This window comes from Crinia signifera, chromosome 8 (assembly GCF_055691185.1).
Source record: "Crinia signifera chromosome 8, ASM5569118v1, whole genome shotgun sequence".
Lineage (NCBI taxonomy): Eukaryota > Metazoa > Chordata > Amphibia > Anura > Myobatrachidae > Crinia > Crinia signifera.
Window position 1 is genome coordinate 159,140,464 of NC_139224.1, and position 16,060 is coordinate 159,156,523.

The window sequence follows — 16,060 nt, forward strand, 5'->3', positions numbered from 1 at the left end:
GGGCGGGTAGGAGGTGGCTTTAAGTGGAACGCCAAGCGTTTTAAGGGCATCCCCATAATAAATGATGGGCATTCCCCTTGGAACACAAACGGGCGAATGCCTGCCGGGGGGATGGCGGCTGTCACATAACATCAGTGCCCGTCCCCTCTTTGGCGGACTCCGGCGGAAATTAAAGTCAGTTTAGACTGGCTTTTTTATTTTCAAAGGGGTGAGAAATAATATGAAGCTTAGCGAGCGGGACTGAATCACCCCTTAGTCTCGTGCGCATGCCACACATCATTTTAATCAGCAGGGTCTGCTTGTGCATCCTATTCCCATAACGATGCATTAAGTGTGCTGTAGACTTGGCGGCTGCATAACGTGACTGCAGCAAGGATGTACTGTAGGAGGACACATTTGTTTCTAAAGAGATTATTGGTAATTATTTGGTACTTAAATTCTAAAGATCCATTATTCACAAGTATTCGCATTGAGTAGGGAGAAGACTGGAGATATATATGAGTATAAAGATAAGTACTTTTCTGGCAGCGGCGATACTTTTGTCCAACCTCTACCACAGTGAATATGGCCCAATGTGTGAACCTTTAGTCGGATTCCTGCTGTACAACAAAGAAGCGCTCATTGCCTGGAGTGAAGAGCCGCCTGGCAGGGCGCTAATGCTGTGGCAGCTGCAAATTGATGGTAATGCTGCAGCTGATGGGCCGGCTACTGAGATGCGCACTGGCTGCTGCTCTAATATTCTGCCGTGCTCAAATAGTTGCACCGTCGAACGAACATCAGCTGCACCATTGGATATTAAAGCAGCTCTGTGTCCCATAGTACATAGAAACATACCACACCCATGGCCGTCAGTGGAAATGCATCTCGCCAAGCAGTCCCCGGCACCGCCCACTGACACACCCACTGATGAACGATACCGCCCAGCAACGCCATAGAGCTTGTGCAAGATAGTGGCACCAATCACAAGTGGGGGTCTTAATCCTTGCACATTCCTATGCAAGGATGTATAAAAGGGGAGGAGTTGGTATTTCATTTGCATAAAGTTACAGATGGGGGACCACCAATAGACGCTGCTGCGTTCGCTTTTGCTTGCGACACAGAATCAGGCCCTTTGTCTATGTATAGCAGGTTTGTCTCATAGACCTCAGCATAGGCTTCCCAGTTGCGCTGTCACTAAATGTCACCAGTGATTAGTATCTGTCCTACTGTATTAACCGGTTCTCAGAACACTGTCTGTATGTGGGCTTGCTGTACATATTGTACGTGCTGAATGTATTGGGGTGTCTGTACTGTTGTTTGTAGTTTCTTAGTGAGTATATGTATATATAGATAGCAATGTAAAAAGATAACGGCGACCAATTATTGTAGATAAGATAATTTAGAGCTAAAATATAAAGTATTTAATGGGATGACAGTAAAAAGGTACAACAATGTAAAAAGGACAAGTGTGTATATATATATATATACTAGGTGATTCATCGCGCCCTACGGGCGCTCTTCACACCGTCGTAAGGGGCTGCGCCCCCTTAATTTGTGAACGTTTGTATATGAGAAATATGGTTAGAATTGTATGAAAGATGCCCTGTATTGCAACTTAGGTGTCCGCGAATCGCGGGAGGGGGGGTCGCGGAGGGTGCCGCAAATTGCAGGAGTGGGGGTCGCGGGGGGTGCCGCGAATTGCAGGAGGGGGGGTTGTGGGGGGTGGATGCTGCGAATCGCGGGAGGGGGGTTACGGGGGCGGGGGTTGCGGCGAATCATGGTGGGGGGGTCGCGGGGGGTGTGCCGTGAATCACGGGAGGGGGGGTCACGGGGTGGGGTGCCGAGAATCGCGGGAGTGGGGGTTCCGGGGGGGTGTGGCGCGAATCGCCACAAGAAAAAATCAACACAGAAAGGTCAACACATGTAAATGTTGACAAAGTGTGGCACTTCATTGGTCGACCATAGCCATGTCAGTGTTTTCCATGTGCAATTTAATTCTGGAGCTGCCGCGAATCGCGGGGGGGGGGGGGGGTGCCGCGAATTGCGGGAGGGGGGGTCGCGAATCGCGGGAGGGGGGGTTACGGGGCGGGGGTTGCGGCGAATCATGGGAGGGGGGGTCGCGGGGGTGTGCCGTGAATCACGGGAGGGGGGGTCACGGGGTGGGGTGCCGAGAATCGCGGGGGAGGTGTGTGTGTGTGTGCCGTGAATCGCGGGAGTGGGGGGGGGGGTGTGACGCAAATCGCCACAAGAAAAAATCAACACAGAAAGGTCAACACATGTAAATGTTGACATAAGTGTGGCACTTCATTGGTATCCATGTCGACACATGAGAATGAATATGAAAATATTCAATAAATGAAAAAAAAAACTTCAAAAACTCATGTCAACCTTTTTCATTGTCGACCATAGCCATGTCAGTGTTTTCCATGTGCAATTTAATTATGGAGCTGCCGCGAATCACGGGGGGGGGGGGGCGCGAATTGCGGGAGGGGGGGTCGCAGGGGTGGGTGCCGCGAATTGCGGGAGGGCGGGGTTCACAGGGGTTCCGGTGGGGGGTTGCCGCGAATTGCGGGAGGTGTGGGGTCACGGGGGTTGCCGCGAATCGCGGGAGGGGGGGTTGCGGGAGGGTGTGACGCGAATCGCCACAAGAAAAAATCAACACAGAAAGGTCAACACATGTAAATGTTGACATAAGTGTGCCACTTCATTGGTGTCCATGTCGACACATGACAATGAATATGAAAAAATTAAAAAAAATAAAAATAAATCTTCAAAAACTCATGTCAACCTTTTTCATTGTCGACCATAGCCATGTCAGTGTTTTGCATGTGCCATTTAATCCTGGGGCTACTGCGAATTGCAGGGGGGGGGTGCCGCGAATCGCGGGAGGGGGGTCGCAGGGGGGGTGCCGCCCCGAATTGTGGGAGGGGTCGTGGGGGGGTTCTTTTTGCAGCGAATCGCGGGAGGGGGGGTCGCGGGGGGTGTTTTTGCTGCGAATCGCGGTAGGGGGGGTCGCGGGGGAGCGGGTGTTTTTGCCGCGAATCGCGGGAGGGAGGGCGCGGGGGGGAAGTTTTGCCGCAAATCGCGGGAGGGGGCGCTCACCTGGTGGCTGTGGAGTAGCAGTGCTGGGCAACATGGGAAGGCAGTGGGTGTCTGGCACTGTCTGTGGGCTCACTGGGCTGGTTCTCTGTCACATACCTCCCAACATGACCCTCTCCAGGAGGGACACAATGCTCTGTTTCTAGACTTCCCCTTAATGTATGATTGCCATCACCTGTTTTAAACAGGTAATTTCTCAGAAAGGTGTTCAGCACAGATGAAGGCAATCACACATTAAGAGGAAAGTCCAGGAACAGAGCGTTATAGACACAGACACCCACTTTGAGTGACAGATGTAGCCAAATATATAGGAGATTAAAAAAATTAAAAATAAATCTTCAAAAACTCATGTCAACCTTTTTCATTGTCGACCATAGCCATGTCAGTGTTTTGTATGTGCCATTTAATCCTGGGGCTGCTGCGAATCGCGGGAGGGGGGCGCTCACCTGGTGGCTGTGGAGTAGCAGTGCTGGGCAACATGGGAAGGCAGTGGGTGTCTGGCACTGTCTGTGGGCTCACTGGGCTGGTTCTCTGTCACATACCTCCCAACATGACCCTCTCCAGGAGGGACACAATGCTCTGTTTCTAGACTTCCCCTTAATGTATGATTGCCATCACCTGTTTTAAACAGGTTAATTTCTCAGAAAGGTGTTCAGCACAGATGAAGGCAATCACACATTAAGAGGAAAGACAGAGCGTTATAGACACAGACACCCACTTTGAGTGACAGATGTAGCCAAATATATAGGAGATGGACTGTACATTACACACTAAAAAGTAAGTGGTAAAGGTGTATAGGTATATAAAAAAGGGGGGGGGGGTATGTATATAAAAAGGTTTACATATATGTATAAAAAATCGCTAATAAAATTAATTCTTATCTTATGAGGTGGTAGGAGGTAGGTATTCCAACGCGTTTCGTCGATGTGACTTCTTCAAGGGGTGGAAGGCAAATGAATTCAAGCCTATATTTATACCTGTCAGGGTGATCCGTGACATCACTTCCTGCTAATTATTCAATTAAAAAAGGCTATACGTGTAGAAACATACAAGGAGGACTAAACATATATATTCGTTGCAGGGTCCTTGCATCAGTTTGAATTTAACTCTGCAAAGAGAGCGAAACTTTAAGGAGGAGCTTTTGTCGGGTTTCAACCTGGTAAATTGGGTTCCGTATAGTTTAGTGAGGTCTGGGAAATAGCTATACTAACCTGCAAATGATTGTAAGCTCTTAGCCTAGTGACCCTCGTTGGGTAGTTGAAGTAATGAGTTCATGGACTCCCAGCAGGAAGAAGACGTGTCTCCATATATTTATTTTTGCAATTGTACTTTCTGTTGATACAGTCACTGCTTTGTGTGTTACATATGCTGCAATAATGCGATCCGTACTGAAGCTGACCCGTCTGCATCCCCACAGGTCTCAGTCACAGGAGCGTCCGTCTGCAAGTTCTTTTATACACCACAGGCAAAAGGAACTGGTCAACTATTGCAACTTGCTTCAGGAACACTATCACCAGTGCTACGTAAAAGGTCAGAGCAGAGCCCAGGCTTTCAGATCAATACAAGGCCGGAGGGCAAAGGGGGTCTTCATTTTCCGCAGAGCGTGCAGTACAAAGTATATCTGCTTTCTGCTCTGCGGAATGTTTCTGCAAGTGCAACCAATATTCACCAGAATGCAGCTGATCCCTCAGGGAGCAGCGATGCTGCTGGAACTAGGGATGGCCATGGACCATTGATGATTCAAAATCATCAATGGTTTATAGCCGATGTTAAATACTTTTGCCATCGATGGGGAAGAACCAGATGGTTTCCCTCCATCGATGGCACAGCAAAACGATGCATCGCTCCGCCCCCCAACACCAGTGAAGCTCCACCCCCCCGACACCAGTGAAGCTCCGCCCCCATGCTTTGATTGGCCCTCAGGCCAATCAGTCAAACACAGTGAATGACCATCGATAGGTTAAAATATCGATGATCATCCATTGCATAGTTTAGCACTATCGATGGCCAGTTGCACTATTGCCATCGATGGCAATGGCAACGATGACCATCCCTAGCTGGAACCTAATGGACTGTCTTCTTGTGAATATATGGGTACATCCCACAATACCTCAAGCCTCGTAAACACAAGACGAGTTTTTCAAAGATATCGCTCAGATGCTCCCCTGTGAGCCATATCGTTTACAAACTTGTCTAGTGTGTATGCTCAGTATAATTGATGATGCATGCTCCGGTGCATCATTAAACAACCCACCCTGTTGCCTGTGTATGCAGCTTTATCTGACCAGGGGCACTGACAGGATGGCCAGGCCCCCGATAAAATGGAGGGGGCGGGGCCTCCTGGAGGGGGAGTGGCTACAAGAGGGGCGGAGAGGACAGACTGCCGGTGCAGCTGCCTCTCTCCCCAGTTCAGCACACAGCACTGAGCAGTGTGTGCTGAGCTGGGGAGAGAGGCTGTGCTGATTCGGCAGCCTGTTCTCCCTCTCTACTGCCCGGCTCCATGCTCCTCCAGCAGACCCTGGCCCTTGGAAACAGTATCCGCCCCCCTCCCTCGAAGGCCACTCAATTTGACAGTATCGTCAGCGACTGCATGCACCGCGGTGGACACGGTGACATCATTAATCGATATCGTTCAGTGTATTTGCGATATATTGTTTGCCTAGCAGCATCGCTGATAAACAGTATTTAACTTAAAGGTGCATACACACTAGACAATTCTTTAAACAATATGCATGATTACAACATATCGTAACAAAATGATCATATATAATGTTTAGTGTGTACGCACTATATCGTTAAAGCTCCCACGGGTTGTTAGCAATGTCCTTGACTTTGGCTGTACATGCAGGGTGACGTAGGATGGCCCACCCCCTGCCACTGATGCTGGCTTCCCCGCCTGTAACAATGTGTTGGGTACACATTGTCTAATGTGTACCCAGCTTAAGTGTAATGAACTGAAACCGACTTCAGTAGCTAATGTCATTGTTTCCTTTTCTGTGCATTAACCCAGCATTTCCTATTGTGCTTTCCTCTGTCTGGTCACGGCTAGGCTTGTTCAAGGCTCTGCAGCAATCTTTGTGGGTGTCCCACCAAGATCTCCTGACAGCAGTGGATTATTGTGAGGAGCAACTGCAGGAGATAGACATCACCAACTTCTTGATGACCCTGTGTGGGCACCTCCGCGGCTTCCGGGAGTCTCAGGCGGTATCTGGCTCCTCTCACGGTGTCCGGCCACCCAAAGCCAGCTTCCGTATTGGCAGCCTAGAGCAGGAGGAGGAGCTTAGTGCTCGAGACAGTTCTGTGTTTCACTCAGAGTCCAGGTACAGACTAATCCTCAAAGTCTCCAGTTAGAAAATACTATTGTACTTTGTGCTTCATCCTTTGTCACGTCCTCTCTTGGTAGTGTGGAAACAGAAGAGTGCGCTGAACAAGAAGTCTATGAAGTGTCTATTCCAGAACCGAGCAGTCATCCATCTACAGATTTCCATCTGTCTCTTCTGGAAACCGGGCAGCCATGCGAGGTGTCTCCAGACCTCCACAGAATCATCCAGGTCTACACTGACTCACAACTTTCAGCCACATGGCATATTCTATCTTGGTCCTTTTTTTTTACGTTGTTGATGGTATAACCTCATCTTACTGTGTTATCTAGGATAAATTTCTTGCCATCGGAAGTCTTCATTTCAAGACCGTGCCATCGAACCCCCACTATTTCTTCTTCTATCCATCTTCTCAGAGGAGAGAGGTATGTACATTTTTAGAAGATCTTCTCCTATTGGGTTGTAGATGAATTATGTTTATTTACAGTTCTTATATAGCACAGCATAATCCGTTGCACTTTACAATTGGAAATAAACAGTGATATCTCAAACTGGATAATCACAGACCGACATCGGGGGTATTCCAATATGGGATTCCGACTGTTAGAACGTCCTGGGCCGTTTTTGCCCAGCTCAACTGTAAAGGGCTCCATACATCAGCAATTAATTGTGACAATTTTCAGATATGGAGATGATTGCCACAATTAATTTTAGATGTGTGGGCTCCCCCTTTTGGCAATCCCAATCACAATCGCCAATCGATTGCTTAATCAGGTTTTTAAACATGTTTAATAATCTGGTATTATCTGCAGATCTTTTTTAGATGTGTGGGCATTCCCAATTAGTTTTCTTCATCTATTTACATTATGAACAGCTGAAATGACAATCGATTGGGCAATTTCCAGATATGAAGATGCAATCTTTAGATGGAAAAATCTGCCGATCACTGAAAAAATCTGTAATGTGTGGGCAAAGTCAGAAAGATTGTAAAATCCATTTATCTGGCCAAAATATCCCAATATCTGAAAATCCATAAATTGTGATTGCTGATGTATGGGGCCCATAAGTCAACAGCCAGTATCTGATGTTCCACTATTGAGTGTCTGAAAGTGGGCGTGTCGGCGGAATGTGTCAGTGGCTGTTTCCAACATAACGGGGGAAATTTACTAAAGGAAATTTGTAAAAAATAGGTGTATTTGTATCCAGAAATACATTTATTTTTGCCATTTACTATCCCAAAAATACGGCAATTCATATTCGTATTGATAGCACATCAATACGAATACGAATTGCCGTATTTTTGGGATAGTAAATGTCAAAAACGAGTGTATTTCTGGATACAAATACACCTATTTTTTTACAAATTTCCTTTAGTAAATTTCCCCCAACAAATCTGTTTTGTTGGAAACGGACACGGATTGTGGAATTCCCAGCCTTCAATGCTGTCGGAAATGGCAGCAATGAATATGTGGCGCCGCTATATCCAAAATAGCCTCCGACATTGAATACCTAGAATAGAGGTATAAAGGCCTTGCTCACAAGCTTACAATCTTAAATGCTCACTGCTAAAGTTTCCCTATACCTCCTCCTTGCCACAAAGAGCACTCTTCTGTACCCCTTTGTGTTGTGACACCCCATATCATTAATACCGTAGGAGGATGCCACCCGCGAGATGGAAGATAGGAAGCCAATCGAGGACATGGAAGCCTCCGAAGCAGAACAAGCCAACGAGGAAGGTGAAGATCAAAGTGATCCCCGTTTTACAATATAAAGGCCTCCTGTTCTCTGATGGAACTTGGTTGCCCTCTAAATACCCTTGTGTTCCCAGGTAATATATCGACGGGGGGCATCACCACTGAGAGTGACTCCGACCTGGAGGTGGAATATCGAGAGCATTCTGATAACGCCGAGTCCTTGTCGGGATCTGAGACCGTGAACCAGGATGACGACTCCTTTAGCGTGTTGGGCGGGGATTCTCTGAATGGCCAAGACATTTCGGAGCACGAAATGCCCCCTCTGTTTGTGCACCTCATCTGCTCTGTGACCAATAAGAATCAGCACGGATCTATGCCAGTTCTTACGCTGCCCACCTGCCTCGGTAAGTCTGTATACAAACAGGGAACCTTGACGGCCTCAGCCACTCCCCCCATTAATCCACTCTTCCTTTAGGTGAAGTTATCAGCTGCCTGGAGAACAGTGAGTCACTGCGGAGCATCTCACTGGCTGATCTGAGCGTCATGTTGGATATATATGTCTTGACATTACCACTGGAAATTGATGGGGTAAACGAAGACTCCCAGCATACCCGGTATGGACTCAGCAGCGTAACCAATCCGACTTTAGGGTAGAACATTTAACAGCTAACACTGTAGCCATTCACAGTAACAAGTCCAGTAGCCAGTGTTCCCAGGGGAGGGCTGGGGGTAAGGTCATCTGTAGCCAATAGGAAATCACGGATAACTTCTATTTCCCATTTGATGTCCAATCAGAACGTTCTACTCCAAAATGTTTGCACTTCCAAAAGCGATCACCGCAAGTTTAGGTATGGCTAGATTGTCATACATGCAGCATGCGCTGAATCATACATGCCTGTATACATGCAACATATGCTTACTTATGTCAGTCATCCATGTACATCATCATGCCGTGCCCTTTGTTCCGCCCCCGGTCTGTGTGCTGTCTGTCCACCCGTGTGCTACCATTGTGCTGTAGTGTTTAGTCTGCTCCATCTCCTCTACCCCAGGTACACCTCCGAGAGCAGCGTTACCTACCCTCGCTCCCCTGCACAGCCATCCTCCTACCGCTCCGACGAGGAGATGCCGCCTACGTTGGAGAGATTCCTGTCCAATGGGGACCAGAGGTGAACCCTAGGAGCTAGCTCTCCGCCACCTCTTGGCCTGCATCATTTCTCTCCAAATGCATGAGATCGTAACTTCATATCGCGGTCATTTAGATAACTGCTTGAAGCTATAAGGATGTATAGAAAGCTATAAGAAATGTAAAGTATGACGGGACCTAGAACACGGTGCTTTATATGTGGGATCCGGCACTCCCTACTGTAAATTATAGGGATCTTAGAGGTCATAGAGGAGTTTCTGTCCTGGTCACTGGAATCTGGGATACCTTCTGGCTATCTGTAATATAGTGTGTGTGGGGGATGGGGTGGGGGTGGGTGGGGGGGGTGCGTTATGTTTTATAATAGTTTTACGTGATATCATCAGAACTCGTTGTTTTATACCGGTGTACATATTGGTGGTGATTCAGTAAGTCTCCGAAGGTTCCGACTTACTCCCAGTTCCAAAGGTGGGGGGGTCTGCGCATGTGCGTACTTGCCTTTGGCGAGTATCACACTCGCTGAGTCGTTTGCAAGGGGAGGGGGCGGGCAGGGGGCAACTGGAGGGAAACGCCCACCACTTTATGGGCATCCAGGAACGCAGGCGTAGCGTTCCCTGCTCGGAGCGGGCAGCTTACGTCACATGACATCAGCATCTGCTCCGTCTTTGCAGGACTCCATCAGAAACAAAACTCAGTTTTGTTAAATACATTAAATAAAATGAAGTTCTGTTTTTGCTCAGGTTCTCTGCTCTATCCCGGCTTCCAGCAGAACACCGGCAGGCCATAGAGGTTACCATGAGCGAGGTGGGTACTCTACCTACACAGTGTGGGCCGCAGGATTGTCCGGCTTTCTGTTGTCTCCATATCCCCTGTTTCTTTCTCCTATCTCTTTCTGTTACCCACTGAGGATGTCTGTGATCTCTGCTTGCAGATCCGCTGGCTCCTGGAGGACGAGCTGGTATCAGCCCTGCGGCATTCCCGCCTCATTACGCGCTCCGTCTTACAAAAGGTTCTCTCTCACGTTTGTGAGTCGAAGCAGCGGCCGCACTGCCACCGAGAACCAGTAAAGCTCCAGTTTGTGTTCGGCCCAGAAAAATCCCTAGAGAGGTTTAAAGAGGTAAGTGACCCAACAGACACTAACCGTAGCCTAGCTTGTGTTAGGCACTGAGGTTTCCCATACCCCATTCCAGTGGTTCTCAAACTCAGTCCTCAAGGCACCTTAACAGTTGTAGGGGGTATTCAATATGGAATTCTGACTGTCGGAACATCCCTGGGCCATTTTCTCCCAGCTCGATTGTAACTGGACAGTCGGAAATTCAACGTTCCGGCTGTCGAGTGTTGGAAAGTCGGTGTGCCGCTGAAACAGCCGCGGCTTGTTGAAAACTGGTTGTGAATTAGACAATCCGTAAACGGCAGCATTGAATAGGCGGAGGGCGCGGTTTCCTCCAGCGGAAATAATGGCCGATACTGAATACCCACCTGTTGTTTTAATGAAATCAATGCTTTAGCACAGATGGTTAAATCCTGTTGACCGAGGTACCAATTAAGCAATACTGTGCTCAAGCATGGATATCCCTACAACCTGGACTGTCAGGATGCCTTGATTACTGAGGTTGGAAACCACTTTCTCCTCTCTGATCTGTTTTTCTAATACACTGAGAAGCAGTCAAGGCTATCTGAGTTGCTGGGCTGCTATTAAATATTGGATCCATTAAAAATATAATCGAGTGCAGACTGAGTGGGAATGATTCATTTTAATAGCACCGTTTTTCAGCAGCAACATATTCCGGATTTGGTAAAATTACCATTTTGTGATGACCCTTTTCCCCACATAAAACTGGGGACTTGGCCTTAACCCAAGCTTTATATTGTAGCGTTACAATTCTTGCCACTTTGGATCAAAAGCACAATATGATCGGGTGATGGAACAACACTTTTAAACATTGACCCCAAAAATGTATCAAATCTTTTAAAGAATGGAAAAGTTGCCAGTAGTTACCAATCATTTTCTACAGAGCATTTGTCAAGAGCATATTATACAATAAGTCGAAGCTGATTGGCTGCTGTGAGCAACTTATTTACATGTCCTTTTAGATGGTTTGATCCATTTCCCCAAAAATCTTTTATAGAGTAGTATGGGGACATATTTATGTTGGCGATTTGACCTGTGTATGTTCTCCATCAACATCAGCGTTGGATGTTAAGAATTGGTCATTTTAAACTGGGATATTGTTAAGTGGGATGGAGAGTGTGTGTGTGTGTGTGTGTGTGTGTGTGTGTGTGTGTATAATCGTGGAATATGATGGCGGAGAACCACTTGGCCCATCTAGTCTGCCCCTGTACATGCACACACTAGGGTTCCTTTTTGTCAGGAGCGAATTACCTTGCCAGTATATATTCGGACTGAGGGGGGAAACCGGAGTGCCCAGTGGAAACTCATGCAAACACGGGAGAAGGGGGGGATACCAACTCCAAATTGATGTGGCCATGGTGAGAATTGAACCCATGACCTCTGTACTGTAAGGCCATACTGTTGGTCATTACATCATCAATACTGTTCTTGAAGATAGGTTGAACCCTTTGCTAGTTCCAGTGATGGAGGAACTCAGGGGTTAAAATGTTTGGAGAAGACTCCAACTGACATTTCCATGTATTTTACCCTGAAGTATATACAGTATATATACCTTATCAGGCTTGACCGAAGGAAGTTAAGTGCTTTCTACTAGAACGTTGTAAAAAAAATAAAAAATACGAGTGTTTGTGAGAACTATGTTGGCCGCGTGTCAGCCTATATACCCTGGTAGCTGACGCTTACTATATCTTCATTGTTATTTTATTTCTTGCATAAAAAAGGCTGTTTCTAAATGCAGATGAAACAGTTTTGCTCGAGTCTTGTGCTGTATCCATCACTGCTGTGATCCAATGAGGCCTGGTAATGTTCCCATCAAGAATTACATTTTTCATCCAGAAGTTCTTACAGACCATTATTTCTCTGGGTTCAATAAAAAAAAAAAAAAAAAAAAAAAACCTCTGTAAATATAAATGTAGCGACAGAAGTGTTTTTGGCCGGTAATCTGAGCCACCGCCGCGGTCACCCACTAGAGATCTTTTGTGCTTGGAATAACTGAGTTTGCAGATTGGCGCGCAGCCTACGTGCGCCCGGTGATATTTTTAGAAACAATTATCCCTTTTATGGCTCATTCCCCGCTAATGTCAAGCGAAGTTCTAGTGGCTGAATTTGTCCCGCAAAACTGAGCATTTAATGATCCCATGGGAGTTTTTTCAGCATTTAAATGAAGGATTTTTTTTTTAAGTAAATGAAACTACTTTTTTATAGATTCCATCTATAAATAAAATGCTGCACAGTCATAGACAGCCGAATACAATGAAGCCACATGATCCCTTGCATCCTTTCCGATCGCTAAACTGTGTAATGTGGTAGTGATGGGAACAAATATCTGGCTTGTTGGTATGATTACACCAATGTGTTATATTTGCAGCTGTTTACTTCATAATTCCTCATTGCCCAATCCGCTCCATAGACAGTTTTCATACCTTTCTTTGCAAACTTCTGCCAACACAGGAGAAATGACTTGACGAGGTTTGGAGTTTCTGCTAAGGATCTCAAATGACATTAACCCTCTTATTATTCCTATTGGGAACATAGGGCCTTATTTTCAGTTTGACTAGTAGCTAGCCTCATTATTTATGATAATCATTTTATTTGTATAGCGCTCTTCCTCCAATTTATTTATTAACAGTTTCTTATATAGCGCACACATATTCCGCAGCGCTTTACAGAGTATAGTTGAACATTCACATCAGTCCCTGCCCCAGTGGAGCTTATAATCTATATTCCCTACCACATTTACATGCACACACAGATATTCTAGGGTTAATTTTGTTGGGAGGACAAACAACCAGTATATTTTTGGATTGTGGGAGGAAACCCACACAAGTACGAGGAGAATATACAAACTCCACAGTGCTGAGGTCATGGGTTCGATTCCCACCATGGCTCTAACTGTGCGGCAGTAATGCTAACCATTACACCATCCGTACTGCCTCCAATAAAACTCAAGGCGCACAACAGATAGAATGAATGTAATACAGGAACAATGGGCCTTATTCTAGTTCACTCTTAGAGGCAAATTCCTTCTCAGATGGACAAAACCATGTGCACTGCAGGTGGGGCAGATGTAACATGTTCAGAGAGAGTTAGATTTGGGCGGGGTTTTTCTTCAAAGTGAGATCTATATTGCAGTGTAAAAATAAAGCAGCCAGTATTTACCCTGCACAGAAACAAAATAACTCACTCAAAACTAATTCTCTCTGCACATTTTACATCTGCCCCCCTGCAGTGCACATGGCTTTGTCCATCTAAGAAGGATTTTGTCAGAAAGAGATAACTAGAATAAGGCCCAATGACACACCGAAAAGCTTTTAAAAATGTAGACTTAAGGGAATGACGGAAATGCTTGCGTTAACAGGAAAGTCTTGAGTCTGTTTTTGGGGGCATACACATGGGATGATTACAAACACATTTCTGAACGTTCTGACTAGATCGCTTAGAAATGAAGCATGGATCGCTCCGTGTGTATGGCCCACGGCAATTGTGATGCGCGGTCCCGCGCGTCGCTGTTGCCTGACTAGATGTATACTGCATGCAGAGAACACGAGCAGTTGACAGATTGCTCAGCACTATGTGCTGAGCAATCTGTGTTGAGCGATCTGAGGCATGCTAGATTGCTCAGCACGGAAGCTCAATTCGCTCCGTGTGTACAGGGCATTTGAAGGATTCTAGAATGGGGGCATCTAGAACTGTGTGGGGAAAGGAGTTCCATAGAGTTGGAACTGCGTTGCTAAAAGCTCGACCCAAGATGAATTTCTAGGTTCAGATTCTAGGTACTGCTAACAGTCCTTCGTCTACATATCGCAGTAAATGGGTGGGACAGTATGGAATCAGAAGCTGCTCCAGGTACCTTGGGATTTGGAACTCAAATCTTGAAGATGATGGGAGACCAAGGTAGAGGCTATTGCAGTAATCTAAGTGAGATCATTGAAATGCATGGATGACTTTTGGCAACTCTACTTTTAGTAATTGTGTATTCTAAAATTGGCCTGAAACAGGCCTCCAAACGCCATCCGCCCGCCTTGATCGATCTCGGAAGTCGTCGAGAAGTTAATGCATTGTGAATTTTATACAGGAGTTTCACCGCTTGTCCCTGCCGGGCTACCAGCTGAACGAGGAAGAGGAGGATTACTACTATGTCTCTCTGAACCGGCTGCACGCTCATCGAGTAGAGAACGTCGGTACGCAACATGTTAACGTGCAGGCGCAGTCACCTTGGCAGGATTCCGATGGTGGCACAGCCACTGAAAGTGTGGAGGACGACCTTGAACCCAAAATGCCACCAAAGAGTTCTCATTCTGTAGACAAGGTACATACTGGGCAGAGGGGGCTATGTAAAGAAACTTCATGAGTAGCTAAGATGGCTTGGACATGGTGTTAATGTAGGAGATCTGTAGTAAGCTTACTCTCCGGTTGACCCACGACAACTCAGTTACCTTATCGTTCTAACAGACAGAAGAGGATGCTGGGGAATGGGCGGCGTCTGCCATGGAAGTGTCCGATAGCGATGTCTCTTCTGTGATGTCGGGGATGTGCACCTTAGATCAGGGGGTTAAAGCTGCTGTTGATGCATCATTGGCTGACAGAGTCCTTGCACCTCAGAAGACCTCCTCTATGGTCAGCCTTCCGGAGTCCGTACAGTCCTCCACCATGAATAGCACAGGTACTTGTCTGTGTTCCTTTCTCTTAGCTCAAGTTTTCCTGCCAGGACCTGACCTTCCAATACTTTCTTGAGTATTATACTTGTATATCCTCTAATGGTTGTCCCCACCTTTTGCATCTTTACCTGATAATACCCATTGTAAGCCCTTTGTGCTGTGCTTGACCGAGGCTCCTGTGCCCAGTATACTGTATGACCAGTGGCGGCTGCGGAACAGTTCAAATATTCAAATAGGGGAGCCCCACCCACTGAAAGCGAGCAGGGCCGTCTACAGCCATACGTTAAGATGGCCCTGCCAGTTGGTCAGTTTGGAATGGCAGTTGGTGTTTCTCCCCTATTTGAATTTTTAACTGTTCTGCATCACCTCCTCTGGAGCCGCCACTGTACATGTCAGAATAATCTCGTGTCCATACCCTAGGTGGGTCTCGGCCACGTCCCAGTCGTGTCCAGAGTCTGGTCTCCAGTCACGGCAGTATGGACTCCGACCACTTAGGTGAGCCAGGATCTTGTTACGTGTTTGTGCCATGTGTGTCCTCTCTGTATACGGTGGCCAAGGACTGGTACAAAGAAGTGCTATGAAAATATCATTACCATGTGATAAATATTACATACCGCCAGCATGGTTTGGGCATTTGTTAGTGTGGTGCAGAGACACCAATGGGATGTAAGCCATTTCTGTCTCTCAGTAAGTAATGACATCGTCCATTGCTCTAAATTGTGAGAGCGTGGGTCCCACCGCCTTGTGACGATCACGCTGCACATACAGAAGGTTCACTTTATCTTAAGGCCATGATATTATCTTATAGGTAGTATAACAACATCCACATAGGAAGACCGGGGTTATATAATACTGTACTGTGCCCACACGTTGTAACTGCACTTTTATACCTCACTACAACAAGGTTACACTACGTAGCGTTCAGAGGTGTAATACTATACATCATCTCTCACACTGTATTACCACCGAGAACCCGACGTGAGCGTTTATTAAATACAGGCAGATTCCAGTATTGTGGAACCTACGGCCCTCCAGCT

The 16,060-nt window shown here is 46.6% G+C and overlaps 1 protein-coding gene across 4 annotated transcripts in view; it reads left to right on the forward strand.

The window, feature by feature from the left end:
• The window catches only part of SZT2 (SZT2 subunit of KICSTOR complex), a 140,664-nt gene that overhangs the window by 59,097 nt on the left and 65,507 nt on the right, over positions 1-16,060 (forward strand). For all 4 annotated transcript variants that reach the window (XM_083157531.1, XM_083157532.1, XM_083157533.1 and 1 more), the window contains 13 exons: positions 4,496-4,608; positions 6,128-6,398; positions 6,482-6,629; positions 6,731-6,823; positions 8,053-8,134; positions 8,227-8,496; positions 8,568-8,706; positions 9,142-9,258; positions 9,974-10,037; positions 10,165-10,350; positions 14,441-14,674; positions 14,818-15,028; positions 15,444-15,518. In XM_083157531.1, coding sequence (XP_083013657.1) covers positions 4,496-4,608; positions 6,128-6,398; positions 6,482-6,629; positions 6,731-6,823; positions 8,053-8,134; positions 8,227-8,496; positions 8,568-8,706; positions 9,142-9,258; positions 9,974-10,037; positions 10,165-10,350; positions 14,441-14,674; positions 14,818-15,028; positions 15,444-15,518 — 2,003 coding nt within the window. The remainder of the gene's footprint in view (positions 1-4,495; positions 4,609-6,127; positions 6,399-6,481; positions 6,630-6,730; positions 6,824-8,052; positions 8,135-8,226; positions 8,497-8,567; positions 8,707-9,141; positions 9,259-9,973; positions 10,038-10,164; positions 10,351-14,440; positions 14,675-14,817; positions 15,029-15,443; positions 15,519-16,060) is intronic.